Source organism: Cygnus atratus, chromosome Z (genome assembly GCF_013377495.2).
Source record: "Cygnus atratus isolate AKBS03 ecotype Queensland, Australia chromosome Z, CAtr_DNAZoo_HiC_assembly, whole genome shotgun sequence".
Taxonomy (NCBI): domain Eukaryota; kingdom Metazoa; phylum Chordata; class Aves; order Anseriformes; family Anatidae; genus Cygnus; species Cygnus atratus.
In genome coordinates, this window is record NC_066396.1 from 3801061 (window position 1) to 3827761 (window position 26701).

At 52.6% G+C, this 26701-nt stretch overlaps 2 protein-coding genes across 3 annotated transcripts in view; both read left to right on the forward strand.

The window, feature by feature from the left end:
* Positions 1-1545: 1545 nt before the first annotated feature.
* On the forward strand, positions 1546-20196 carry PSTPIP2 (proline-serine-threonine phosphatase interacting protein 2). 2 transcript variants are annotated; one of them, XM_035560018.2, is made up of 15 exons: positions 1546-1677; positions 8917-9017; positions 10558-10635; positions 11577-11611; positions 12731-12837; positions 13359-13421; positions 13810-13908; positions 14066-14111; positions 14462-14541; positions 15726-15824; positions 16493-16589; positions 16896-16977; positions 17849-17883; positions 18406-18463; positions 18658-20196. In XM_035560018.2, exons 1-14 carry the CDS (start codon positions 1645-1647, stop codon positions 18453-18455), a joined length of 1005 nt encoding a protein of 334 aa, XP_035415911.1. In that variant the 5' UTR covers positions 1546-1644; the 3' UTR covers positions 18456-18463; positions 18658-20196. The 2 variants fall into 2 exon arrangements, with proteins under 2 accessions (XP_035415911.1, XP_035415910.1); XM_035560017.2 differs by lacking the exons at positions 15726-15824; positions 16493-16589; positions 16896-16977; ... (1 more) ...; positions 18406-18463; positions 18658-20196 and adding an exon at positions 14787-15670 and having other exon boundaries at positions 14462-14678.
* Positions 20197-23106: 2910 nt separating this feature from the next.
* The window catches only part of EPG5 (ectopic P-granules 5 autophagy tethering factor), a 51148-nt gene continuing 47553 nt past the window's right edge, over positions 23107-26701 (forward strand). The window contains exons 1-2 of the mRNA XM_035559998.2: positions 23107-23176; positions 25240-26178. Coding sequence (XP_035415891.1) covers positions 23111-23176; positions 25240-26178 — 1005 coding nt within the window. The 5' untranslated portion in view covers positions 23107-23110. The remainder of the gene's footprint in view (positions 23177-25239; positions 26179-26701) is intronic.

Below are 26701 nucleotides of genomic sequence, written 5' to 3' on the forward strand. Positions count from 1 at the left end.
CCTGTGTAAAACCTGGGAGGGGTAGCAGTGGGTTTCTGTGACTGACTGCAGTCCCCATCGTGACAACTGAGGGTTGCTCTTGTTGCTCTTATCCTTTCTGCCAGGCAGCTGATCTCAGAGGAAGGCGCACGCCTGTGGAAGCTGTCGAGCTGTCTTGGCATGGGTGGTAGCTAGTACCTGCCCCTATTCCTACCCTCTGGCAGTCCCATACCGTGACAGTATTTCTTAGAGCTGCTAAGTCATGCTCCTGGTGCCTGCCTTTCAGGAGATGGCGCTCTTTCAGAGCTGATTGTGTCTCAGGACACCTGCACCTTTGGCTGTTACATTGAGATTTAAATACTACCTTTCTCTGTGGTTTGCGGCCGTGCTGTCGATACGCTGCAGTCATGACTGGTTTGTAGGGAGATTAAACATCGCAGCATCTGTTCCGCTCCTGACTTGTTACACTAAACGGAGCGTACGTGAGGTACGGGGGCCCAGTGTTGGAGTGTGTAGCTGAAGTGGGAAAAGTTTGCCTTCATCCTTAGCTTCAGGCGGGATTTAGCTCTGCTGACAACGTTTGTGAACGGATTGGTGGGGAGGCTGGAAGCGAGGGGAGCTGTGGGAGGGTCTGGCCACAGGGTGGTGCTCCGAGGCAGAGAAACAGCCTGTGGGTGGTGGTGCTGACTGCTGGTGGGCGCTGCAGGGGCTGGCTCTGACTAAATCACCGGCACCCAGGAGAGCTGCTAAAAGGAGCCCCCATGTGCCAGAGGAAAACAGTTTGCTTTTTGCTGCGTTTTTGTTCACGTAGTGCTTGCTGTGCCTGTTCTTTGCTGCAGCTCCCAGCACCACGTCCCTGTCGGCGCTGCGCTGATGCTGCCTCCACGTGCCGGTGGCGCCAAGCGGTGCCGTGGCAGCGCACGCCGTGTGCCTTGGCCCCTGTGGCTTTGTCCTGCTCTCTATCTCAACCCCACGGGGGCTCACCTGGCTGGCTGAAAGTGCCCGCAGTGCAGAAGGTGAGGATGTGGAAGAACACCGGTGATTTATTCCAGGATTTGGATTTGCAGCGGGTCAGGGTGCACCACGGCTCGTGTGTTCTCAGACGAGGTTGCTGAAACCTCCTCGAAGCCTTGAGCCCGGCCCCAGCCGCGACACTGGCTGCCACCACGGCAGGAACCGTGGCCGCGAGCAGCGAAAGAGAAAACCCTTCGAACACATCTTTGCTGTAGGTGTCACACCACCCGGGGCTCACACGCGGGCAGACCGATTAAGCGGAAAATGCCTTATTTTTACATCGCTGGCCTGTTTTAGCCGTCCCGGTGTTAGAGGCAGCGACTTACCAGGGTGAACCGGGCACCAACTGCGCCCATCGGAGGAGAGCCCATCTGCTTTCCTCTCCCACCCCAGGTCGGAGACCAGAGCAGCGGCGCTGCGCCGGGGCTGGGAGCAGGACGTGCGCCCCAAAACCTCCCCCGAACCCTCCCCGCCTGCGTCCGAGGCCGCGGGGCCGGGCTGCGCGCACCCCGCAGGGCTCTGCCCCCGTCCCGGCTCACGAAGCCCAAGCCCTGCGGCTGTCCCCGGGCCGGGCGGGGCCAGGCGGGGCCGTGCCGAGCCGAGCCGTGCCGGAAGGGCGCAGGGGGCAGCAGCAGCAGCAGCAGCAGCAGCATGCGGGAGGCACGGTTCAGGGACCACTTCTGGGTGAGTCGGGGCTCCAGGTGGGAAAAGGGGGTGTGGGGGGGGGGGCTCGTCCTGCCTTGCGGGGCCTAAGGGGATGCTCGGGGGCACCCCTGGGTGCGGGGGAGGGGGGGCGGGGGGGGTGTCCGGCTGGGGGCTGCTCCCTCGCTTTGCTGCTGCTGAGCCCTGGGGGAAAAGGCAGGGCGTGGGGAATGCTGCGAGTTGTTCTTCGGGGTGCGGACTGTGCTTTTGGGTCTGCAGAAGCGCTGGGCAGCCGCTTATCCCCCGCAGAGCGTCGGCACCGCGGCTGTGCGGTTCCCCTGGGTGTGCTGCCCTTCGTTTGGGTGTGGGAATCAGGAACCAAGCGGCACGGCTTGGGCTCCGATAAATCCCCAGTAAATCCCCGAGGTCCCACCAGCGATGCCCGGGAAGCAGCCCTGCAGGACGGGGAGAAGGCGCCTGGGTCCCGGAGGAGCCGGCGTTGGGATTTCGGCCGCGGCGTGCCGTGGGATGTGAGGGTGCGAGCACAGCACCGCGCTCACACGGTGCCCAGCACCACGAGCGAGGTGCCTGGCGGAGCACCATCAGCGTGCAAACCCTACGGGTGCGCCGAACCGGCTTCGTGCCTGGCAGCGGTTTCCCAGCCGCTCATTGCCAAGAAGCTTCCACGGCGCTCCCTTTGCTTTGCAAACGTGTGGGAGTGGAGGGGAGGGCTGCCGGGGTGGTGGCAGCGTCCCCCCCGGGCACCCGGCGCCCCTCCGATGCCGACGGGTGCGCTGGGGCTGGCACAAATAACCACGCTGCTGAGCTGCTGCGTTTCATCGCGCTTCGGCTGCGCGTTGGGTTGTAGGAGAGATCCTTGTTCCCTTTACGGCAAGTGAGGCTATTCACTGGGTAATCTGTACGTAATCCGGGCCCAAACTCTTGGTGCTATCGGGGTTTCTGCCTGGTTTTGTCCCTTCTGAAGCATGCAAGCTCCCACCCCGCGTACCGGTGGGGTCAAGCAGCCAGGGCTGAGCTGGGATGGGAACATGGCTGCGCTGCCTCGAGGCCCCGCTTCAGTCATTTTGCCCATGGAGAAGGCAGCAGTGAGCGTGCATCACCTGCGGGGAGGAGAAGAGGGGATGAGAGATGGACAGAAAAGCCCAAATTTAGGCCAGGTGCAGAGGGGCTGCTGCTACGGCTTCGGTTTGCTGTAACGCAGGGAGGGAGCGCAAACTTCCTCCTGAGATTTTTCCCCTTTTATTCACTTTGCTTGAGCCAAAAAGGGAAGAGGAAGGAGAGCGCTGCTTTGCCGAAGCAGAGGATTGCACAGGGCTTGGGACAGCCCAGGGCACATTTCGGGAGGGCGGCAGCTGCCCCAGGTGGCTGCAAGGGGGGGAGGATGCTGCCATGGAGGGCTGGAAGCAGAGGGAGAGGATTTCAGTGCTCTGTCTGGTGAGCCAAAGCCCAAAAACGACCACTTCATAAGCATGAACAAATACTGTGCATGGCCAGCTGCTTCATTTAGGCCTTGATTTTGCGTTTTGGGGTCTGAAGAAATGACGACGGCTCCATCTCCCTTCCTGTCCCCAGCCCCGTGGGCTGCAGCCGGTCTCGAACCTTTTCTTCCATTCCCTTATTTGTTGTTTTTGCTCACCCTACTACATCTCGGTGTAAGCTGCAGCCACCTACAGAAGAGCTGTGCAAAAATAATACACCCCAAATCCTGTTTGGTTCCTCTTGCCCTGCCTGCAGCGATTGCTGAGAGTTGAGCAAGCGTGGGGCTGTTTGCATGTTTTTGCAACCTGCCGTTCTCCTTTCGCTACGCCAGGACTCGTCTTTCATTTTTATCGTTTCCTTGGTAAGCGCCCGGTTTTCCGCAAGCCCTTCTGGCAGAGTGTTTTGGGAAACCCGACAGCAGGGCTTTGGGTCTCATCAGAGCACTTGGGGCTCGCGGGCGTCTGTAAAACTATGCAGGGAAAAGGGAAATCTGGTAGTGCTAAAACAAGCTTTACGTCTGACCCGCTGGCTAACAGCCTGAAACCTGGAGGGCAGATTCTTGGTCATTTCTTCTTATTTGTCTTCAGACAAATCTTATTTGTGTTCAGAGACAAAAGCTCTGCCCTCTGCAGAGTGTGGCAGGGTGCCTTAAAAAGGAGGACTTGGTGGGACATTGAGAAGATAAGCAAACGATACTGAGGGCTGAGACCTGCTGACTCCTGCTGAGGCTGCTCTGGTTAAGTGATCTTTGCATATACGACTTAGGTGTCTGCGCCTTTTAGGCACTCCCAAACGTTTATCTGCCACCTTAAGAAAATGAGGTGCCAAATGATGCTGCTAAAACACTCCGCAGCAAGTCTCCTGCAGTAGAAGGTGCGCTGGCATGTTTAATTTTCTACCAAAGCATGTGGGATAGGGTCTGAAAGCACCGGTGAAGTGTGTTTGTTTGCACCCTGGGAAATTCATCCTGCTGGGCTGGTTCGCACCGCAGTGGGTTGAAGCCCCGGTCTGTATCTGCTCTCCCCTCTTGCTGTCTGTTTTTTAACCTGCCCAGATCTGCAGGGCTTCGTGAGGCCGGGGATGAGCTCCTCTTGCTCCGTGTTTCTGCAGGGATGCAGAAGCGGGGTGCCTGCCGGTCTTCAGGGTGCTTTCCCTGCCCGCTGTCTCATGGCATGATGCAGGCTGGGCTGTTTCTTTTCCCTCTGCTCGTCCTTCTCCGAAAGGGACCGGCTTTCCCGGGCAGCCTGATGAAATCCTCAGGTGCTGGCTCGCAGGGAGACCGCTGGCTGTTCTGGTTAGGTGTGGTTGCGTCGAGCCTGACGGTCCGTTGCTTTAGCATTCACGTTTGGGGTGCTGCTTCGTGGGGTGCTGTGCTAAGGTGGGGGGATTTGCAGAGAGTGTTCACCCCTGGGAGGAGTTTTGCCTGCCCTGATGTTCCTGCTTGGAACTTACCGGGCGGGGAGGAACCGCGGCCTCGCACCATCTCCTCTTCTCGCCCTCGCGGACCCAGCCAGCCCTTGGAGTCAGGTACACATAAAAGCAGGCTGTCAGGCCGTGGGAGAAACGCACCTCTGGGTGATGCAACCTGCTTCGCCTTCCTCCCGCGCTGCAAACTTGGCCGACTCGGGGTATGGTCAGGGCCGTTCCCCTGCAGGTCTCTCTCACGCCGCACGATTTCTTCTGCACGGTGCCAGCCGTGGATGAGAGCTCGTCCTCCTGGCCAGGGCTCTGCCCCCTGGGAGCAAAGGATAAGCCTCTGGGCTACCTCTGCTCCCTGCAGAAATCTGCTCAAAGATTTTTCTCGGTCTCGGTGACCTCTGTGGTGCCTTGAGCAATTTTGAGATCGTGTTGACTGCGAGCAAGAATAGCACAGCCATTTGTCATCGCACGGTGTTTCCAAATACAAAAATAGACGTACAACTTCTGCAGCGTGTCTCTGAGCAGATGAGACTCAGGAGAGCTGCTAAAAGCTCTGCACAAGTAAAACACGTCAAGTAATGGTCCGTGAGCAGTGCTGAGGGTTTGGGCTCCTGAGCTTGTGACTGCCCGGCTCTGGTTTGGCTGCTCAGGCCGAAGAGCTAAGGGACAAGGATGTGTGTCTGGGGACGTGCACGTGGCCGTGTGTGCATGGTGCAGACAGAGCGTTGAAGTCACTCGTGAAATTTTGTGTGCCCCAAACCTTTCATTTTTGGGGAGGTCGGGACAGGTTGCTTTTTCTCCCGCACCCTTATCTTCACAGGGTTTGTGTCTGGAGGGGGATCGATGTGAAGAAGATGGAAATATCAAAGCAAACAGCTTTCCCTTTAGTGAAAGAGGGGCTTTGCATGCCCACTGGAGCATTTAAGTCTCTCTTTTGCTAAAAGCACAAGCAAAATCCCCAAAACATAGTGACTTCATGCCATCTGAAATGCCAAAATTTCAGGAGGGAAGCGGCACTTCTCCACCTGTGCTGCAGATGTGAATCCCACCTTTCCCTTCTCGTTGCATGAAGCCTCTCATTTTACCTCCTCGCTGGCATTACTGACAGCCACGTGAACTCCTCCTTCTCGAGAGCATCGGGGGCACGGCACAAAGCCGGCAGCGGTCAGGACAAGGGGGGCCGCGTGCCGCTGAGCCCCTCCGAAAGGGCAGGGACGGGAATTTCCACTCCTCTGCAGCCCTGTGGACTTGGGAAACATCAGCTGCTGCTTTGTCACCTTGAAATCATCCGCCTGTAGTTTCCACAGGCGGTGCTGTCCCCTAAATAGCACGTCCGCTGTTAACCCGGCCGTGCGAGGCAGAATTTGGGGCCGGCGCGCCCCGCAGCAGGGGAACACCAGTCGCCCGGCCTCAGTTCCCCAGCTGCAAAAGGGGGGACTGGGGCCTTTTTTTAAAGCCCTACAGCCAAGCCTACAGGGATACCCCATGTGTGCTTGCTCTGGGATGCTCTTGGGGCTGCGCAGAGCCATCGATTTCTTGGGGAAGGAATTTGCGTCGGTGCTTTCCAGGTCCCGGCCGTTTCCATGCAGCCCCTGCAGACCTGCACGGAAGGTGGGCTCCGCTTTGGTGCAGCGGGACAGAAACCTCCCTGTGACACCCCAAATGGACCGTGTTAACACAGGGAACCCCAGCTGGTCAGGTTACCTTCTTTCCAACAGCAGGCTGCTCAGTTATTTGCCCTTTCACCATCATTTTCGGTGTGGGAAGGCTGGCACCATGCTGCTGGCTTTGGTACGGCAGAGCTGGCCCGGCAATTTTTGCCTGACTTTTATTCTCTTAAGATGACAGCAGCAGAGCAGCCATTTCTTTTATTCCCCTTTTCATAGCAATCTTCTGCTCTTATATAACCGCCTGACTTACTAGTGCTAAAAACTGGAAGGAAACCAGCAGGACGTGAGGGGTGAGGTGCTGTTTGCAGGGACAGCTTGGGGAGCCTCGGCGCAAAATCCTGTCCTCCAGAGCCCTCTTGGGCTTAGTTTATTGTGGCTTTAAACCCTGTCCTCCCTCCCTGGCTCTGTCCTCCCTGTATCCCCCTTCCTCTTTCCTCTTTCCCTGCCTCCCGTGGGCAGTCACGCTGGTCCCCCGTATTCTTTCCGTGCTGATGTCCGCCCAGAAGGGCGCTGCCAAGGTGGTTTTTGTGGTGTGTGACCCTGCCCAGCCCAGCTCCGTGGGGCCGGGAGCCCCTCCTGCCTGCCCCTGCCCATTTTATTTTGGGGTAGAAAGTCAAGTTAGGATGTTCCTGAGTTTTGCAACTGTCATGAAAAGTGATTTCAGTGTAAGCGTGCTTCCTTCTTTTGCAGAGCCAGTTAGCAAACGGAGAACCTGTTGCGTTTTTTTCAGTAATAAGCTCATTTTGGGAGGAGGTTCGTGCTCAGTACAGAAACAGAAAGTGTTTGAGGATCTCCCAAGGTCCTGTCTCCTCCTCCTTCCCATGCACACCACGATGGAGCAAAGCTGATCTGGGATTCCCAGGGATCTCCTGCTGGCCCTACTCCACCAGATATCCGCTTTATCTCCCGCTTTCTGGCCACTCATATTCTTGCTTGGGGAAGTCCACAATGATGAAATCCTTTATTTATTGCAAATGATGGCCCTGTTCCTCCTCAATTCTCTCTCTGGGCACAAACTTACGAGAAATCCCCCCTCTGCTGCCAGCGCTGTAACACCAGTTATCTGCATGCTGTCATCTTGGCTTGGAAACGTTTCCTGAATCTCTCCATCCTGCCATTATTCCTCTTTAAGCTTCATAATAATTATTTGTGGTTTCTGCTTCCTTTCTCACAGCTTCATATCTGCTTTTGCCATTGCTTCCTTTCTGCAGCCCGTTTCCCTATTCTGCTCCTGCCTGTGCTGTTCCTGCAACGCCAGCCGGGCCCTTCTGCAGAGGACAACAGGTAGTTTTGCTCTCCTCCTGCATCTGCTTTGGGTTTCTTCCAGAGAAGGAGGGTTTGTAGTCAGAGCATCGCTCTTGTAGCGTCACAGCACTTAGGAGCCCTGCTCCAGGTCTTCAGGGTGGCAAATCCTCAATGGTTATAGGACAAAATGTTTTTTTTATCCTAAGGTGCTTCCCAGCACAGGATAGAGGAGAGAATGGGGTAGAGTTAGGCAGCCCTCATCCTAGCCCAGCTACATCATTGTCACATTTTTTATTTTTTTAAATAGCCATCACAGGAAAATCCATATTTTTGAGAATAATTTGAGGGAAAGCAGTGATCCTTCAGAAGTCTATGGGAAGCTCCTCCCCGGTGCGGGGAGCGCTGCGGGGCAGAGAGCCCTGGGTTGGAAGATGGGACCTGGCCGTGATGTTTTGGGGGACGTGGAGAAGTGTGACATGCTGCAGGGCACAGAGCAGGGGTGGGGAAGGACCTGCTGCTTAGGGAAGTGATCTTTGTGTTGGAGTTTTGGACTGACGTGAGTGGGACAGGGTGGCTTTTCCCGAGGCCGAAGAGGAGGCTGCTGCAGCAGCAGTCACTCGGTGCTGCGTGGGCAGCCAGGGAAGCTCACGGGAAGCTCAGTGATGCCGTGGAGAAGGGGGTGCTCAGCTTCCCCCCCCCGCCCCGGCCTGGCTGTGGGTTCCTGCAATGCGGCCGGGCGTGGGGATGGTGACCAGACAGACAAGTGGAAGTCAGCACTGACCGAGATCCGTCCTGGTGTCTGCGGAAGCTGGGAGGAGCAGGAGTAAGACAGGCCGTATCTGGAGGCCCAGAGGATGGTTAGTGTTTTGTTCCATGAAATCAGAGCTGACAGCTCAGCTCCTAGGAGGAGACGTCCCTTTGGGCCATGTGGCCGTGAGATCAGTTCTTCGTCCTATGTGGTTTCGTGGGCTAAACTTGGGTGAGCCATTTTCTTCTGAAACCTATCTAGGGTCTGACGTTATTTTAAGGATCTGAACCTCCTGGCCTGTATCTCAGGCCCTCCTCTGGAGAGCGAGGATGGACTTTATGAGGTGGGAGGAGGGAAAGTGCTGTAGGAGTTTTAGGGGGGCTCAGTGCGCTGAGAGGCCAGAGGTGCTCAGAATAGGGGGAGATCGCCAGGATGTGGCAGGCCTGAGCTCTTCTGACCTGTGAAGGTCATGAAGGTGCCTTGCCACCCTTGCCATCACCGTTCTCCTCATTCCAGACCCTCTCCCACCCCAAGAAGAAAAAAAAAAAGAGCTTATTTCATATAATTTATGAGCAAACCAGAAAGAGGCCCTGGCACACTTGCTCCCAGCTGAGCCATTGCTCGTATAAGTGCCGGTGGAGGTGGCAGTGGTTATGGACTGCACCGACAGGGACGTGAATCCTATTCTTGTGTTTTCAGAGCACAGACCTGACGAGCACAGTTGGCTATGACAGCATCATTCAACATTTGAACGACGGCAGGAAGAACTGCAAAGAGTTTGAAGACTTTTTGAAGGAAAGGTACGGAGCTGCCTCTGAAAACGGGTTTGGCTGAATCTGGGAAGTGAGGCAGAGGCACTTCTTCTATTTCTTGTATTCCCATTTGGGTTTCCATCATGTTTCTGTCCACTGGGTTGAAGCATCTTTCACTTTTGACTGATGAGGAACTTGTTTTTTCACACTATCCTTTCTCTGCATGGCTGGAATAAAGTCCATACCTGGGGATCCTCAGCTGGGAGCGTGGTGCTAGCCACAAAGCCCAGAAGCACACTATTAAGGGCACTGTCCAAATGCCTTTTGAACACTGGCAGGCATGGGGCATCAACCACCCCTCTAAGAAGCCTGTGCCAGTGTTTGACCACCCTCATGGTAAAGAAATGTTTCCTAATGTCCAGTCTGAGCCTCCCCTGGCACAGCTTTGTGCCGTTCCTGCAGGTCCTGCCATCAGCTCCCAGTGGGAAGAGACCAGCACCTCCCTCCCTGCTTCTCCTCCTCAGGGAGTTGTAGAATAAAATAATTGGCTTCCTAAAATGTCTGTATCTTTAATGCAAGTGCACATGTCTGTGTTGACAGTTTGGCGGTGGGGTTCACCTTGTCTAACTCTTTTTTTTTTCCATGGGGTTACCTCCTAAACAGATGTAGGTGCATCAGACACTTGAAATTGCAGGCTCTCCTGCTCTGCATCCCCATCACATTTATTCCAGACTATTTTGTCCCAAGTCTTGTATTCAAGGTTTGTTTTCTCCAGTCAATACCAAAATTACATTAATTCTGGTCCATTCTACAGCAGTCTTCATATTTAGCCTATTGAGCACATTTGGTTAGCCCTGAAGTGCTCAGGCAGTTGGACTTGATGATTTTGTAGGTTCCTTCCAATTAAACCATGCCATGCCATGCCATCCCATCCCATCCTCCGGTAGACCTTCTAATGTAAGCTCATGGCAGTACTTGTTTCTCTCCACGGACTGCAGACAGCTAGGGCAGCTTGCCCAGCTGGAGGTATCTACATTTGACCAACCAGGTCTAGCCCTGGATGTTTGCACAGATTTCAAAGCAACTGTGAAAGGCTGGTTGCTCTTAGACTGCAGCACACAGATTTTCTGGGTTTTCCCACTTGCTTCCAAGGTGGATAGACAATACGACCTGTCAGAGGTGTTATTTATACACAGTGTGGCCTCTTCTTCAAATGTTATCTTCAAGGACCAGAATCAGGTCTGTGCACTTTGTTTGTGGCAGGTGGGGAGGCAAGGTGGGCTGTCAACTCAGGGTGAGTCCTGGCTCCTCGTGGGTCGATCCCGCAGTGTGAAAGCTCAGGAGCTGGCAGGACTCTGGGCGTAAACACAACAAGCCACAAGCCCTGGGGTAGTTTGTGGTGGTCGGGGAAGTGGATGCCCAGGCTTTCACCCTGTCTGCAGCCTGGGGTGTTCTGCACACCCGCTATTCCCTCATCCGTGCTCAGGGGATGTCTCTTGTGAAACTCCTTCTGTTCTCGGCCTCTGCTGCAAGCAAGTTTCAGTTTCTGAAATGAGAATTTCCTCTCATTTCTCTCTTTCCTCAACAGAGCGATTATAGAAGAAAAATATGGCAAAGAGCTCATTAACTTGTCGAAGAAGAAGCCCTGTGGGCAGACGGAGCTGAAGTAAGTTCAGAGCCCAGTGTCTTTTGCTTTTATAGGTGTCCGTAATTGGAGCAATAAAGGAGAAGGGAGAGGGAAGAAGGCTGAGAGAAACGAACCAGTGTTGAAATGTGATTGGGATGTCACCAGATGTTCAGAAGTCAGCCCTGTGAACGAATTGTGCCCAGTTGGGTTGGCCTTTGCCAATATCAAGTTGGACTCCACCAACTTCCCACCTGCTGTAGAGTAACCAAGGCGTTGTAGACGCTCAGGCGAGATGTGGGCTGGTGGTTCAGCAGAGAGCCAAGCATCATGAGACCTTGGGTTTGCTCCTCACTGTTTCTGTGGCCAGAGGAAAGTACACGTACTTCCTTGAGTCAAACCACACGGATGTTCAAACCCAGCACGTTGCCACCCTACACGGGTGCCGTAGCCACTGCGGTTGGCTCCATTCGTGGATCTCCATTTCCCCATTGCCCTGGGAACCATCTGCTTCCTGCTGTACTTCATACGTGCCTGGTTTGGTGTTCTCTGCTCATTTGTTTACAGCTCTATATTGGTCTGTCACTTACTTTGTTTCATTATCTTAATAGGGAGGAAAGTTCCCTACATTTCCAACCACTCGTCCATACTACATATAAAAAAAATGTTCATATGTCCCAACTGATACTCTTTGGAGGTTGCCTAGAACAGTTGTCTTGAAACTCAGAATATTTAATAGTATTCACTGTCCAGGAAGAAGACGTAAGGTAGATCTCAAACCAAGTGGACTGTATTATACTCACTGGTAAGGAAAAAGCTGGAAGTGTAAAGAGGGTAGATAAACCTGCTTCACGCTGTTTTGGCTGGTCTTGAGTGAGGGACTTCCTTGCCAGTTCAGAAGTGCTGTGCTGTCACCATTGAAGCCCGTGCCTGCATCTGGCAGTGCTTTCTTACTCTTTTAATGCTGTGCCTGTGTTTTTCAGCACCCTGAAGAGATCCCTGGATGTTTTCAAGCAACGTAAGTAATCCTTCTTCTTCATCTATCAGGACATTTGGCAGTGTTGAAGCCTTCAGGCTACTGCTTGGGAAGAAACAGAGAAATCTGGGAAGAAACAGAGAAATCTCCGTAACTGTTTGATACCAGGATCAAGTGTGGGCTGTCCTCATTGTCTCGCTCAGCCCAGTGCATGGAGTTTGGGATAGAGTGCTCCAGGGCACAGTTAGCAGAGGGGACCCATGGCAAGTCCCTTTGGGGATCTGTTGGCCTTTTGGGGCAGCTTCAGAGTTGTGCAGCATCTGTAGCTGTCCATGGAAAGCTCATCTGGGTGGTTTTGGACTGGCTCATCCTGCCCTTTTGACACAAATATGCAGTAATCAGAGCATCCAAGTGATGAAGCTTGGCCACCATGCAGTAACCATTCCTCACCATTCTGCTGCCTTGTGTTGAAGTCTGGCAGCCACAGCTCGACCACCATCCATCCTGGCCACATATTTCTGCTGCTGTGTTCCTGGGCTGATGCTGTAATGAGGCTCTGCCCTGCAGTAGCTGACGCTTTAATAGCTACGGGTTTGAAATAGCTCTGGGTGTTGGCTCATGAGCCACAGTTTGTCTTAGCTCCTTTTGTGAGCTGCAAGTGAGCGGCTGCTTTGCTTGCTGGCTGGGTGTTTCGTGGTACGGCTGCTCTCCTCCAGCAGGGCTAGCTCAGTGTGACACCGAGGCAAGCCTGAGATTTATTTAGCAACAGTTTTTCTATGCCCCAAGTTGCTTCTCTGCTAGCCTGGGGGAATGCTTCATTCAGACAGACGCTTTAGGTTGTGATGTGCTGAAACATGCCTGAATTAATCCAGATTAGGAAGAAAAGTGACTGTGCTCGTTTGAATAACTTTTCTTGGTACGAGTTTCTTAAATGGAAGTGCAGGCCCCAGCATGACCAATGATGAATCAGTCTTACGTAGGCAGACCCTGCTTGGAAAGTGCTGCTGCTTTCAAGTTTCTGCAGGGGAATTCATGAGGTGGGACCATGGGTGGAAGGGGTCTGTGGGTCAGTCTGATGTCAGCTAGAAAAGCTGGCTTAAGCAAGAGCCTTTTTAGGAAAATATATATATATATATATATATTTTTTTTTTTTCTTTGCAGAGATAGACAATGTGGGACAAGGTCACATCCAGCTGGCGCAAACCCTTCGGGAGGAAGCCAAGAAAATGGAGGAATTCAGGGAGAAGCAAAAGCTGCATCGGAAGAAGGTCAGGAGCTGAGGGCACTGTGGGAGGAACCTTCACAGCTGGGCTGCCCCTGCCCCCTGTCCCCCTTGGTGCCCCAGCCCGTTCCGTGCCCACCAGGGCCAGGAAGTCCTGGGCTCCTTCCTACGTGTTGCAACCGTGCTGGAGAACTGTGCGGCAACCCCTGACTTCCTTCTTCTCGCTGCCACGTGCTGTCCTTCAGGGTCCTTTGGGGCTGGAGACAGCAGGGGCTCCCTCCAGCCATGCCAGCCTTGGCTAGGAGTGTGTTTAAGGTGTATGTGTAGTGCTGTAAGATCTACATAGGGTTTGGTAAAATTAACAAGCTCTTTAACATGTTCTGGCTCGAGATTCCCTTGTCTGGAAAACGAGGGGAAGCTGTCAGAGCCAGGGGCTGATCCGGACCTAGCAGAGGGGAGAGGGCTTGCCAATTCTGCCGGAGCCCACGGAGGTGATGCCGTACCGTAGTTCATTCCAGAGCTCTGACGGTCACTGACGTGCTGACTCTGGGTCTGTTGTCTTCACAGATAGAGCTCATAATGGAGGCGATCCACAAGAACAGGAATTTGCAGTACAAGAAGACCATGGAGGTAAAGCAAGTGTGCTGCTGTCTCTTGCCCTACGGGCTAACGCTGCCAAAACGCGCACGGAGCGAGGGCAGGCCTACGTGTGAGGGCCTCCCTCCCTCCCCTTTCGCAGCCGCCTGCGTTGTGTCTGCATTAGCAACGTGCAGAGCGTGCTCAGAAAAACCTCAGTAGCATGGAAGGGAAATGCTGGCTCAGATACAAGAGGTTTAAATGTCCAGGACTCAGTTGCCTTGAGCTTTTCGTCCTGAGCAAAGAACAGCTCCTGCTGTGAGCACAGTGCTGCCCAGGCAGCAGGGCTGGGGCGTCCGGGACCCTGAGCATCCTCTGTCAGCTGGATTTTCATCTCTTTTGCTTGCTAACGTGTTCCTGCCCTGTCTGGCGGGTCCCCTAGGCCAAGCGGCTCTACGAGCAGCGCTGCAGGGATAAAGATGAAGCGGAACAGGCGGTGCACCGCAACGCCAACCTGGTCACGCAGAAGCAGCAGGAGAAGGTAAGGAGAGGCAGGGGCCGTGGTGCCGGGCAAAGGGACATCTCTTCTGGCAGGTCTCCTGCCCCACGTCCCTTCTCTCAGCTCTGGGGTCTGCACGCCCGTGGGTGATGCACCAGGGCTCTCCTATACCTCTCTTCTCTCCCCCCAATTCTGGCAGCTCTTCCTGAAGTTGGCTCAGACGAAATCGGCCCTGGAGGATTCAGGTGAGCGTGGAGATGAAGCGTGCTGGCTGCGTTTGGGGGGCGAGGGGAGCACCTCCGGGGGCAGGAGGAGATGGGCTGAGAGCCGTGACACGGCACACAGGAGCTGCAGCTCCTCAGAAATGTGTCTGGAGGTACAGGAGGTGGCACCTGCCCTGCAGAAGGCTGCATGGCCCCGCCACGGCTGCTGTGGGGCTCCCATCCCAGTGCATTGCCCACCAGCAGCTGAGCTCAGGCGTTACTGCTGGCTTCTCCGTGGCATCCCAGCCATTTTAGGCTGGACGTGGTACCTCCTAGTGAAGGAGTTTTTTAAAATTAATGTTAGCCAATTGATAATTTGATTTCCCTCACAGACAGGAGTTACCAGCAGAGTATTACCGCACTGGAGAAGATCAGGGAAGAATGGATGAAAGAGCACATCAAGGCTTGCGAGGTAAATGCCACAAAATTCCTTCACATGGCACTGTGGTCCTCTGGATGTCCACCCCCTTTCTGCAGGGCCTGGGGACAGAGCAGACGTGCCTTCTGCTCCGTATTCCCTTCACAGGACAACAGCAGGACGTGTTGCAGGTAACCCTGCACGTTTCTCCTGCTTGGTTTCTGGATTCAAGGTCCCACCACTTCAAAGTTTCCACTGTGTTATTTTTCATTTCTTCCACCACCTTTTAAAATTGACAGATTCGATGTGCTCAGTAGTGACATTTTTTTCCTGTTGCCTGCCTGCGCGTTTGGTGCTGCCATCATCTGGCTCAAACGGTCGTGGCCTGGACACGAATCGAGGCTGCAGCCTCAGGAACACCCAGCAGTGTCTGCCTTGGATGCTGACCACCTAAGTGCTCAGACCACCTGTGCCTCTATTTTACTTTCCCCCACTGGGATGGAATTTGCTGTCTGTTTGGTGTGCTGTGTCGGGGGACGTGAAGGTGCCCGTGGTGTCGGCAGGCTCTGGAAGCCCCCCTGCAGGTGGGGCTGGGAAGCCAGGGTTTCACTTCCACAGAGAGATTATGTGGAGGTTTTCCCCTCTGTACGTTGCAAAGGCCGTAACTGATGACAAATGCAAACGTACACTTGGGATGGAAGTCTGTCTTTCGCTGGAAATGTGTAAAGGTGCGTGGGGTTTGGCTACACCAGACAGCAAATTTCAACAGACTTGGGTTTAAACTGGTTACGAAAAGGGCTTGGCAGGAAACAGGAAGGAGACCAACCAAATGCACCTCCATTTTCATACATCCCCAGCCATTTTTTTTTCTTTCTCTGCACCTGTGGAAGGGAGGTGAGAAGGGAGCTGGGACTGTAGGACCACGGGGTGCCCAGGGAACCCCCACTGCCTTTAGGAAGCTGGCCTGGTCTCCCCGAGGGGTGCTGGACGGCCCCTTCCGCATGGGTGTAGCAGGGCACTGCCACCTGTAGACCTTCCTGAGCTTAACACCTTCTTTGGAACACCTGGTTGCACAGAAGGGTGCTTTCTCCCCTGGGGGAGGTGGAGGAGTTGTGGCTTCCTTGAATCCCCTTGATGCTCAGGACGTGTGAGCAGCAGGGCTCGGGGGACAGCTAAATCCCCGCCGCAGGCGGGGCTGTGCTGGCAGGGGACCCGCTGTTCTGCCCGTGTCGTTTCAGTTCTTCGAGACGCAGGAGTGCGAGCGCATCAGCTACTTCCGCAGTGCCCTCTGGCTCCATGTCAACCAGCTCTCCCAGGGCTGCGTCCAGAACGATGAGGTGAGCCGGGAGGAGGTCCCTCCACATCCATTTTTCTGTTTTGGGTCTGAGACCTCTAAGAGGCCTCTTTTGGACCAGACCCTTGGGATCCCTGCTGCCCGCCTGGGTTCTCTTTGCCCATCGTTTTGTCAGGGTGTAGTAGCAGTAATGCAGTAAGGACCCCCTGAGTGCAGCTTTTGTGCGTGTCTGTGGTTGGAGAAATAGTGAGAAAGCAGTACAGGAGTGAAGATGTGTCCTCAGCTCCCTGCCACCAGCGTCATACACTTACTGTTCCCCCTGGCTGAAGAAAATTGGCTGAAAAAGAGGCAAATGAAATGCAGTGGGAGGTGACCTTGCGAAAGATTACGCAGGATTATTATGACTCCTGCATATCTGAGGCTGGGAATGGGAAAGCAGAGCCTGATTTGCTTTCCTGTGCTCTGAACTGTGTTAATCCCAGTTGGCCTATGCCCTTTGATCAGCTAACATGGACATGCAGGCAGAAGGGTTGTGGCCAAAGCTCTTAGAGATTAAGTTTTCTTTGGGATTCCTTCCTCGTTCCCTGTACCATTGAAGCTTGGGTCCTGGATGAGCACTGGGCTCCCAATCCATGTGCGATAACTGATTGAAAAACGTCCTTTTGGTTTTTGATCTAATGCACAAAAGTGCTTGTCGTTTCTCTTCTGCAGAAATACGAGGAAATCCGCAAGAGTTTAGAAATGTGCAGCATTGAGAAGGATATCGATTTTTTTGTAAATTTGCGCAAAACTGGAAGTTCGGCCCCAGGTGAGAGCTCGGTGCAACCTCCCAACGTAGTGCTGACTTGTTTTTACTCCCCGTGGTGCTGCTGCCCGGATCAGCATCAATTTGGATGCAAAACCCACTGATTTTGTAACATCCTTCCTTTCGTTTCCCAGCAAGCAGCACCAGTCCCTCTGCCACTTACCACCAGCCTCTGACGATAATCTCCCTGTTCTGTAACATTTCAAACATCTTCCCAGAGAGGGGGGAAAAGCTTAGCAGCTGAATGTTGGGGTTGTCAAGTGGCACCTTGTGAAAGGTCTGTGCTTTACTACTGTTAACTCTTCCTAGCTCCTGTTGTTTATGAAAACTACTACAACACGCAGAGAAACGCGACTCCTGTGAGAAGTCCGGTTTCTGTACCTATATCACGGTAAGGGACATAATTTGCAATTGCTGTTGCAAATGATGCTGTCTAAAACAAACAAACAAACAAAAACATATTTTGTTGCTTTTGGTCTGTTGGAAGCTTTGGGAGTATTACAGGAAAATATTTCCCATGCTATGTAGCCCATCCCTCTCTCCAGAAGAAATTATTCCAATCTGCTGCCTGCTACATCATGCTCAAGGAAAACCTCAAGTCCACCCAGAGCTTTTTGCTCCCGTTTGTCTTTTGAGGTTATTTTTCCCTTCTTGATGCTGGGAATCTTGTTCTGAAGGTGCTTGTGATGAGGTTGAGCTCAGTTTTTCTTGTGCCAAGCCTCTTCCACAAGTCCTTTGGGTTGAGGTGAGGGGCTGCGGTACCCGGGCAGCAGAAAAGCAAGGCAGCCTGGAGAGAATTGAGGACAGGGTGAAAGATGCCTCTGCCACGAGGAAGATGAGGATTCAGGGCTAAAGACTCTTCCCAAGGATGAGTGTGCACCTCTGGCTGTTGCGTCAGGAGAAGAGTCATGCCTAATTATGGCTTCCTGATGTCTCAGCCCAGGCAGAGGCATGTAAAAGGCATGCCCCGAGGCTCACTCATGAATGTTTTGCCAATGCACTGTTTTTTGGTGACTTTTTCCTCTTCCGCACCACAGCAGCCTCAATTCCTGTGTCTGCCAAGCAGGCTGTTGGTGGTGAATGACCGAAAACATGGCCAGGTCTCCAGAAAGCCCAGGCTGGCCAAACCTCTTGCCCTCCCGTGAGCTCTGTGAGGGTGGTTTGGGAGCTGCAAAGCCAGAGTAATGACCTGGGCAGGTGCCCTTGGATGGGAGGGAGCCCCATAGCCATGCAGGTCCTCACCTCTGTTTCTTTTTGAGCAGGAGGGCGCCTCTACCCACCCCAACCAGTGGGCCAGGTGAGTTCTTTACCTTAGCTGGCTTGTGCTCCCACAGAGGATCTCTCTGCTCTTGCTCTTCCCCATAGGATCATGAGCTTCATCTCTCAAAAGGGATTGCTCGAGGTCCAGCTCCTGCTATAAGTCCAGTCCCCATGAAAAGATGCTGGGAAGTTGGCTACTGACTCTGGAGGCAAAATTTCACCTAGAAGTTCAGATCAAAGCCCCTTGTGTGCGCATTTTTGAAGCTTTAGGTTGCCTAAGCTTGGTGTCTCACCAGTCTCTGCATTTTGGGCCCTTCTCTGTTTAAACAGCGTGAACTGTATTATCTCCAGGCCACTTTAGGGATGGGGTACTGCAGTGGAACTCAGTAAAACTAAGTTCTGCTTTGGCTTTTAGGCAAATCAACTCATCTCTTTGAGCCCCACTCATCCCTGGCTCCCTTTATAACAGAGGTGGCCAGTGCATGGTGGTCTTGTCCTGCAGTCTCTTAACGAACACTTTTCACGGGCAGACCTAATATTTTAGTGCTTTGTGTTTTAGGTGATCCTGATTATGCCACAATTGACGGTTACAGCTTGATACACCGCTAATAGCCACAGTAAGTACTCAAGTTTGATGAAGAAAGGGTTTAAGAAGAGATGCAACTACAACAGAGGGGCCGTGCAGAAAGAAAGGCCACCATTTAGGGGATGACACCTTGAGGTGACTGGGTGGGAGTGACGATCGTGTCAGCCCTTCTGTCCTTGTCTGAGCTGGAGCTGTGATTTTGATGCTGTCCATCCTGTTCTCTAGGTTCTCCAGGCAGAAGATACTGTCAGTCTGGCCAGCGCGGCAGAGTCGGTGTTTTCAGTTATTCTCAGCAGCACAGAGCTGCAGTGCTTCTTCATTTTAAGAAAGTATTTGGGGACTCTGATAATTATTTGTGCATTCAGAAAGCACCTACTGAAAATCTGTTCCTTTGATAAGCAAACTCCTTGGACATATATTCCATTTTCACGCTCAGGGGAAGAAAAAGAATATAAGCAATGGAACTGGACACAGGGTCTTCTGCATTGGAAGAAGTTTTTGATTTGAAGTTCTTCCTGTGTGCAGCCATCTGGGAGAGCCTGGAGCCTTCTGCTCTCCAAATAACTAAAAAACACATGTGCATTGCAAAGCTTTGGGCATGCTGGCTTGTGTTCAGAGCTAAGGGTACACTTTGGCCTGTTTCTGAAGTCTTTTATTAACGGTGATTAAACTTGTAATTTGGATTTAATTTCAGTCATGTTTCTCTGGGAGCTTGCTACATAGAGGAGCACCATCGATTACATCATGGGTCTGGCTTTGCCGTGCTGATACTTGGTGCTGATTTGTGCCTTGTGTGGTGCAGCAGCACACAGAACAGAAACCCAGCGAGGGGCTGTGCCACTACAAACCTGCTGGCAAGTCTCTCACCCTGCAACATTGTTGAGGATCAGAAGGAAGTCAGTCAGCTCTTCCACCACCTCTCCAATGAGGGGCTTGCAGTTTTTTAGGCTCACGGTATAACTTGTCTGTGGTAGGCTCCACATACTCCCATTTGATTAACTTCTGGCAATCCCTGAAGTCTGGACTTGTATCGATGCTATAGCCAAATGTAGAGTCCGTTTTCAGCGGGGATTTGAGTGCCAGTATGAAATGAAAGGGAAATCATCAACTGTCTACCTTAATTACTTCTCCCTCTGCTCTAGCAAGCTTGACAACAAAATATTTGTTCTGACTTCCTCACCCTGGCTCCTAGAGGCATCCTCAGCAGTAACCCTGCAGGGTCTGGCTGGTTCTGGCTGCACACCACTGGAAACAAACTTAGCCACAGAGCCATGAAACTCATTTCCTGGTCAGGTCTCCTCAAAGGACTTCCCCTTTTTGTTGCCTTATATATGATTGCATGTTTGATGCAGAAACTCACATACCTCAGGGCTGCTTGTCTCTCTGTGCTGTGTGGCTTAACAGCTCCTCGGTGCCTTGCTATACTGAGCATGGGGATATGGGGCAGAGGGTGCTGGACACAATTTAGCTGTCTAAACTTGGAGCAACAGGGGCTGCTGGCTGCATGATGTTCTTCAAGTTGAATCCACACAACTTCAGTGTGTGCCTAAACACACTGGTCCCTGGGGATTTACTTTATTTCTTATGTGGAAATGATCACAATGAGCTTTAACTTCTGTCCTGCTGCATGAAATGTACAAAGTGCACAATAAAGGAATAATTTGTCCTTTTTCTTTTTTTTTCCTAAAAGACCAAGTATAGAAATACTCTTCTGAAGGAGCCTGTTGTAGTTTTAATTCTTTAAATATATATATATTAAAAATAACAGTTCTGAGTTGTGTGCTGGATTTTTTTTTCTTCCTATGCTGTCTTGTTTGCTTTCTGCAGCGTCTGGGGCTGATACATCTTCAAAGCATCCTAGCATAATCAGGTGGGCTGAGCTGTATTTCCTGGAAGAAAGCCCATAAGAACATATCTTTCCACAGCTTTTATTTCAGTACTTGTTCTGGATAAATACCAAGATAGTTATCGGAGAGAATGCACCAAGGGAAGCTGGCATGAGAACAATTATGTGTGATCAGCTGTGAGCTGTTGGCCATGTAGGGCTGTTTTCCTTTGCTTCCTGTGTTTTTGGTTGGATTTTTGTTTTTGAGGGTTGGATGGGATCTGTAATTCATGAGGCATGTTTGGACGGATTCAGGACTTGACTCTACCACTTTCAGCTTGTAAACAGCAATGATTCCTTTACGGTTCCTGCAGGTTGCTGCTGCAGCAAGGTAAGTACGGTAATGGTATGGTAATGATTACTCCATAAGACATTTCATGCTTGCTTTATAGGGATTTTTCAGCTGACAGAGTACAATAGCGGGTGCTAGGCTTTTCTGGATGTGGAGGTTTCCCACAGAGACTGAAACTTGGCTTGCACACTCACTGAACGTGCAGAAGTAATCCCAAAATAAGGGTGCTGGTTCTAGAGCTCTGAATACTTAACAGTTGTTCAACAACTCATTGAAGAGACCCCAAGCAAATCCTGGCTTGGAAAAGCAGTGTAGAGACATGAAGTTACTGTGAAAAAAGCCTGTGTGACCATAAATGCTGAACTGATATTTATATTCATCAAATCCCCTTTCCTTGTTTTCCAAGCGGTGCATAAGACTTTCACCCCCTTACAGGCCCCAGTGGAGGAACCAGCCTCCTTGTGGGTCCCTATAGGAAGGCTGGGCCTCCCTGCAGACTCCTATAGAGAGCCTTAGCCTCCTCCCAGACCCATCTAGAGGAGCCCAGCCTCCCCCTGTACTCCTTAAACAGGAGTCTGGTCTTCCCATGGACTACTATCCACAGGGCTGCATTTCAGGACCAATTCTCTTTAATGCTGGATGATTAGGATGCAGGACTTGAAGGTATACCAAGTAAGTTTGTAGATGATACTAAATTCAGAGGAGCTGTTGACTCCCTAGAGGGAAGAGAGGCCTTGCAGGGATATCTTGACAAATCAGAGGACTGGGCAATCAAGAAGTTTAACGAGAACAAGTAACAGATTTGCACCTGGGACAGGGCAATAGTGGATACACATACAGACTGGGGGATGAGAGGCTGGAGAGCAGCCATGGGGAAAGGGATCTGGGGGTTCTGGTTGATGGCAAGCTGAACGCGAGCCAGCAGCGTGCCCTGGCAGCCAGGAGGGCCAACCTGGGGTGCGTCAGGCACAGACAGCATTGCTAGCTGGTCGAGGGAAGGGATTGTCCTGCTCTGCTCTGTGCTGGTGTGGCCTCACCTCGAGAACTGTGTGCAGGTTTGGGCACCACAGTGTAAAAAGGACATAAAACTATTAGAGATCATTCAAAGGAGGGCTACAAAGATGGTGAAGGGTCTGGAGGGGTAGATGTGTGAGGAACATCTGAGGTCCCTTGGTTTGTTCAGCCCAGAGCAGAGCAGGCCGAGGGGAGGCGTCATGGCGGCCTGCAGCTCCCTCACGAGGGGAGCGGAGGGGTAGGCGCTGAGCTCTGCTCTCTGGGGACAGCGACAGGACCCGAGGGAACGGCATGGAGCTGGGACAGGGGAGGGTCAGGCTGGGTGTTGGGAAAGGTTCTGCACCCAGAGGTGGTCGGGCACTGGGACAGGCTCCCCAGGGCAGCGGGCAAGGCACCGAGCCTGACAGAGCTCAAGGAGCGTTTGGACACCACTTTCAGATACGGGGTTTGGTTTTTGGGTGGTCCTGTGCGGAGCCAAGAGTTGGACCAGATGATCCTTTGTGGGTCCCTTCCACCTCGGGTTTTTCTGTGATTCTATGAAATACAGCATTAAGCCACTAGCATTTATTATGACCTTTATTTCCTGTCATAGGGCTTGGGCTGGAAGGGACTTTAAAGACCACCCAGTTCTACCCCCTTGCCATGGACAGGGGTGCCACCCACTGGATGAGGTGTCCCAGAGCCCATCCAGCCTGTCCCTGGGCACCTCTAGGGCTGGGGCACCCACAGCCTCTCTGGTCAGCCCTTCCCAGCGCCTCACAACCCTATGGGGGAAGAATTTCCTCCTAACCTCCAATCTAAACCTCCCCTCTTTTAGTTTAAAGCCATTCACACTTGTCCTATTTCTCCTGCTCGGTAACATAACCGGCAGTGCACTTTTTGGGTGAGCAACACCCTCATTATTGCTCAGGCAGCTGTCAAATTATAGATGCCTTAAAGGAGGCTGTAGCGAGGTGGGGGTTGGTTTATTCTCCCACGTGCCTGGTGACAGGACGAGGGGGAATGGGCTCAAGTTGTGCCAGGGGAGGTTTAGGTTGGATATTAGGAAGAACGTCTTTACCGAAAGGGTTGTTAGGCATTGGAATGGGCTGCCCGGGGAAGTGGTTGAGTCACCATCCCTGGAGGTCTTTACGAGACATTTAGATGTTGAACTTAGTGATATGGTTTAGTGGAGGACTTGTTAGTGTTAGGTCAGAGGTTGGACTGGGTGATCTTGGAGGTCTCTTCCAACCTAGATGATTCTGTGATTCTGTAATTCTGTGATTCTGTAATTCTGTAATTCTGTGGTTCTCTGATGATTCTGTGATTCCTACAGCGCGCTGGGAAAAACACCCAAGGGGGGGCGGAGCGGCGCGCCTCGCCCCTTTCTGTCCCTCTGCGCCTCCCGTAGGCGCGGCGCTGCTGATTGGCCGGGAGCTGGGGGGGCGGGGCAGCAGCAGGGGGGCTCCTCTTCCGGCTGCGGCCGGGCGAACGGGGGGGGGGGGGCCATGGCGGAGGCCGTGAGGGGGCCGCGCAGGGCCCGGGCCCGGGGCAGGGACAAGGACAAGGACAAGGTAAGGGGGATGGGGGGGGGGTCGCGGCCCCTGGGGGTGCTCAGGGAGGGGTCGGACGTGGTGCTGAGGGACAGGGTTTGGCGGTGCCGGTGGTGGCAGGGGGCGGTTGGAGCAGGCGGTCTCGGCGGGCTCCCCGGCCCTGATTGCTGCGGGGTCCCGTGAGGAGCTGCGGGGTCCCGTGAGGAGCTGCGGGGTCCCGTGAGGAGCTGCGGGGTGTGAGCGGGGAGAGGGCAGGGCCAGGGAGCCTGCGGCTGGCGGAGACCAGGCCGGGCGTCTGTGTGCGTCGGTGGGCAGCGCTGCGTTACCGCTGAGGACGTTCCTGGGGAAAAAAAACCAGCGTGTTCCTGCAGCTTGAGGCGTCAGCCCCTGAGCCTAGCACGCTGCGGTGCTGGAAGAGGGAAACGGTCGGGCACAGGGCGAGCCCCGCGCCTGCGCCAGGTGGCGGCTTTGATGTAAAGGGTAGGCCCTCGGGAGCGGGCTACAGCCCCAAGCAGCGGGCTTTGCTTTTGTCTCCAGGAGCTGATTTCTCTCATCCTCTCTCGGCAGAAATAGCTGTTAACGTTTATGAAATGCTCGCCTTAGAAGGCGGGGACTGAAAGGGTTTGTAAATCTTACAATAAGCTATTTTTGTCTAGCAGTAGCAGTGGGAGAAATGCGGGATGCAGCTCAAAGGTAAAGGGAGTTTCTTCTGTGAGGACTGCAGGAAGGAACTTTGAGATCCTTGCGAGGAAAGGACAGGAAAGGTTCGTAGCGCCTGCAGGGCAGTACGCTGGCAGGAGTCTGACCTAGGGATGTGATATCTCGTGGAAGCTGCTGACAATTTATTGTCAGGAGATGTTTGTTATAACTCCAAGCCCTCGTTTAAAGAATTGTGCTGACCTGTTTTCAATGTCTCACCTGTAGCTATAGGGGTTTCGGGTTGTCAGCAGTATTTTGTGACCAGAAGTGCTTGCAGGCTTTAATGTAGTGGAACACAGACTGGAAGCAAAGGCAGTGCTTTGCCATTCTGTAAAGAAGCTTTGAGGAGACACCTGAATTCAAGGTGGTCTGGAGATTGCAATTCTCAGGGCCCTCGAGCTGTTTTCAAGTATGCCCTCTTGTGAGGCAAAATCTTGTCAGCTGACTAGAGAAAGCGTGTGAGAAGTTGTCAGTGAGTTTCCAAGCCTGCAACCTCTTCTGCAGCCCTGGAGGGGTACTGAGAGTTTTTCCTGATTTCAGCTGTGTTCCTTGTTACGTTGTTTGGGTCATCCACAACTGGCGCGGGTTAACCTAACTCTGAGCAGTTCTGCTTCTTAGAAATGACCGGTACACACAGACAACTTGTGGGCACACCTCTAGCAGAATGGTTATTGATGTGCTGGGCAGCCTTATGTCCCCTTCTGTGCTTTGGCAAGGAGGCTACGAATGTACGCTTCAGGCTAGGCATGTGGGAACTGTTTGCCCCCAGACTGGTCTTAATTTAAAAGTGGATAACTGGTTTACAATTTTCATGTCACTTCCAAGTTGTTCTGTGTCTCTGGTCTGTCATGCCTGTTTTCAATGGGTATTTCAGTAATTGTCCAGATTTCATGACGGTTTTCAGATGTAATTAGGAGATGCATTCTAGACCTTTCTTTGTTCTGAAGTTACCTTTTGAAAATAATTTTCAGTTCGTTAAGATACTTCTGTAAGACTAGAGACGAATCCCAGAGTAACTTCTTGCAGTATGGTAAAATCTAGTGAGTCTTTTTCAAGAGGTCAGGCAGGGTCCTGTTAACTGGATTATTTATACGTCAGTGAAACTTGCTGTCCTAGGATATCCATAGGTTTTAACGTAGAAGTATTGAGATGTTTGAACAAGAAGTGACCAAGACGGTAGACATTGGTGCACAGTGTTTAAAGGGCACCTAAAGGCCAGGAATCTGTTTAACGCATTTCTTTTTACCTTTAATACCATGAAAATTAACCTGGTAAAGAGGGGCTTTTGTCGGTGATGTTGGCAAATGCTGATTTTGGTGATGGTGGGATTCGGGATGCCAGGAGGAGGGGTTTGCTTGTTAATGACACTGTGAATTTATTTCTAGGAGAAGAAGAAGAAAAGTAGCGAGGAATCCCAGACACAAGAGCCTGATGATGTCTTCCTCCCTCCTGTCATAGAAGTGTCTTCTCAAGCCAGTAAGGTGCAAGTGGAACAACCCGGAGAATTCACAGAAATTCAGCTCAGTGATGAAGTAGAGGATGTAAAACCTGCAACTGATGCACATGACGTCCCCTGTAGTAATGTAACTTCAGCAAACGAAGGGTCTTCGGCAGCGACTCTAGAGCCTTCAACAGATGGAGAGGAGACCAGAGCTGGCCGCTCACGTAAAGAACGTGGAGGGGATGTTGAGAAAAGTGAAGAAAGCAAGCTGGACAAGCCTCCCAGGCCTGTGGAGGTGGTTGCTGGTAGATCAGGACACTCTGACTTGCTGGGTAGTACCTCTCATCCTAGCGCAGCTGGTTCTCAGGCAGTAGTGGGCATTGCACGGGACAAAGGAACTGAAAACGCGCAGGATGTTAAAAATCCTCTTGTCCGTTTCTCAGAGAAGCTTCCTCTTAGCACCTCGCAGCTCCGTGAGAAACCCAAGGCGCCTGTTCAGCGTTTGGGGCTGAAACCAATTTATCCAGACCTGTCGGCTGAGCTCTCCTGCGAGAGGCCAACCGTCATGGCTGTTAAACCCCTGCTGCACAACGAGAGGCTCTATCCCGAGCTCCCGACTGAGCCTGAGCTGGTGCCGTTTACCAGAGAGCAGCTGAAGATCTTTGAGCCGTGTTCATGGCTGGAGAATGTTGACTCCTATGCAGAGGAATTTGAAAGTGTTGCTCATCAGGACAGGCACGAGTTCTACGAGTTGCTCCTGAACTACATGCGCTGCAGGAAGCAGCTGCTGCTGGCTGAGGCGGAGCTGCAGGCTATGACGACAGACTGCCAGAACGCAAAGGGGAGATTGTGGACCTTTAAAGAAGAACAGAAGACTGTGCAGGTGCTCTCACTGAAGCTGCTTTTGGAGCAGAACTATTTGGATGTGATTCTGGATGCTGATTTTACTTGTTGTTAAGTTTACTGTATTCAGGATGCTCTGTTCTAAAGCAGATGGTTGCCTTTGCTTTTCTTTCTCTCTGCTGACCCCCACTTTCAGATCCTGTTGACACTTAAGACAGCTGATTTAAACTCTGATGAGTGTACGGCAGTGGGATCTGTTTTAGTGATCTCTTTTGGAGTCAGGCTCATCTGTAGTCAGTCAATGCCTGTGCGCAGCCGCTTCTGCCTGGAGCACTGGGTGAGGTTGGTGCCGCAGTCCTTAGAGAAGATGCAGGAGCTGCGTAGGGCTGGATGGCTGTGGGACTCCAGAAGGACCATTGCGATGGTGTCCCCTCTGGCCTGCTGCCTGTAGTGACACTTCTCACTGATGTCAGTCCTGGCTGCATCCTGCTGTCAGGTGGCAGACGCAGAGGAGCTTGAGTCATGCTCACAAGTGACCCTGCTACTGGAAGCACAGTTCCTCA

Bases quoted from the DNA above. Each gene is read 5' to 3' on its own strand.
- PSTPIP2 (XM_035560017.2), top strand. From the start codon at position 1,645: ATGCGGGAGGCACGGTTCAGGGACCACTTCTGG. The intron at 11,612-12,730 runs GTAAGTAATCCT...TTTTCTTTGCAG, and splicing joins CCTGGATGTTTTCAAGCAAC to AGATAGACAATGTGGGACAA. The intron at 14,112-14,461 runs GTGAGCGTGGAG...TTTCCCTCACAG, and splicing joins ATCGGCCCTGGAGGATTCAG to ACAGGAGTTACCAGCAGAGT.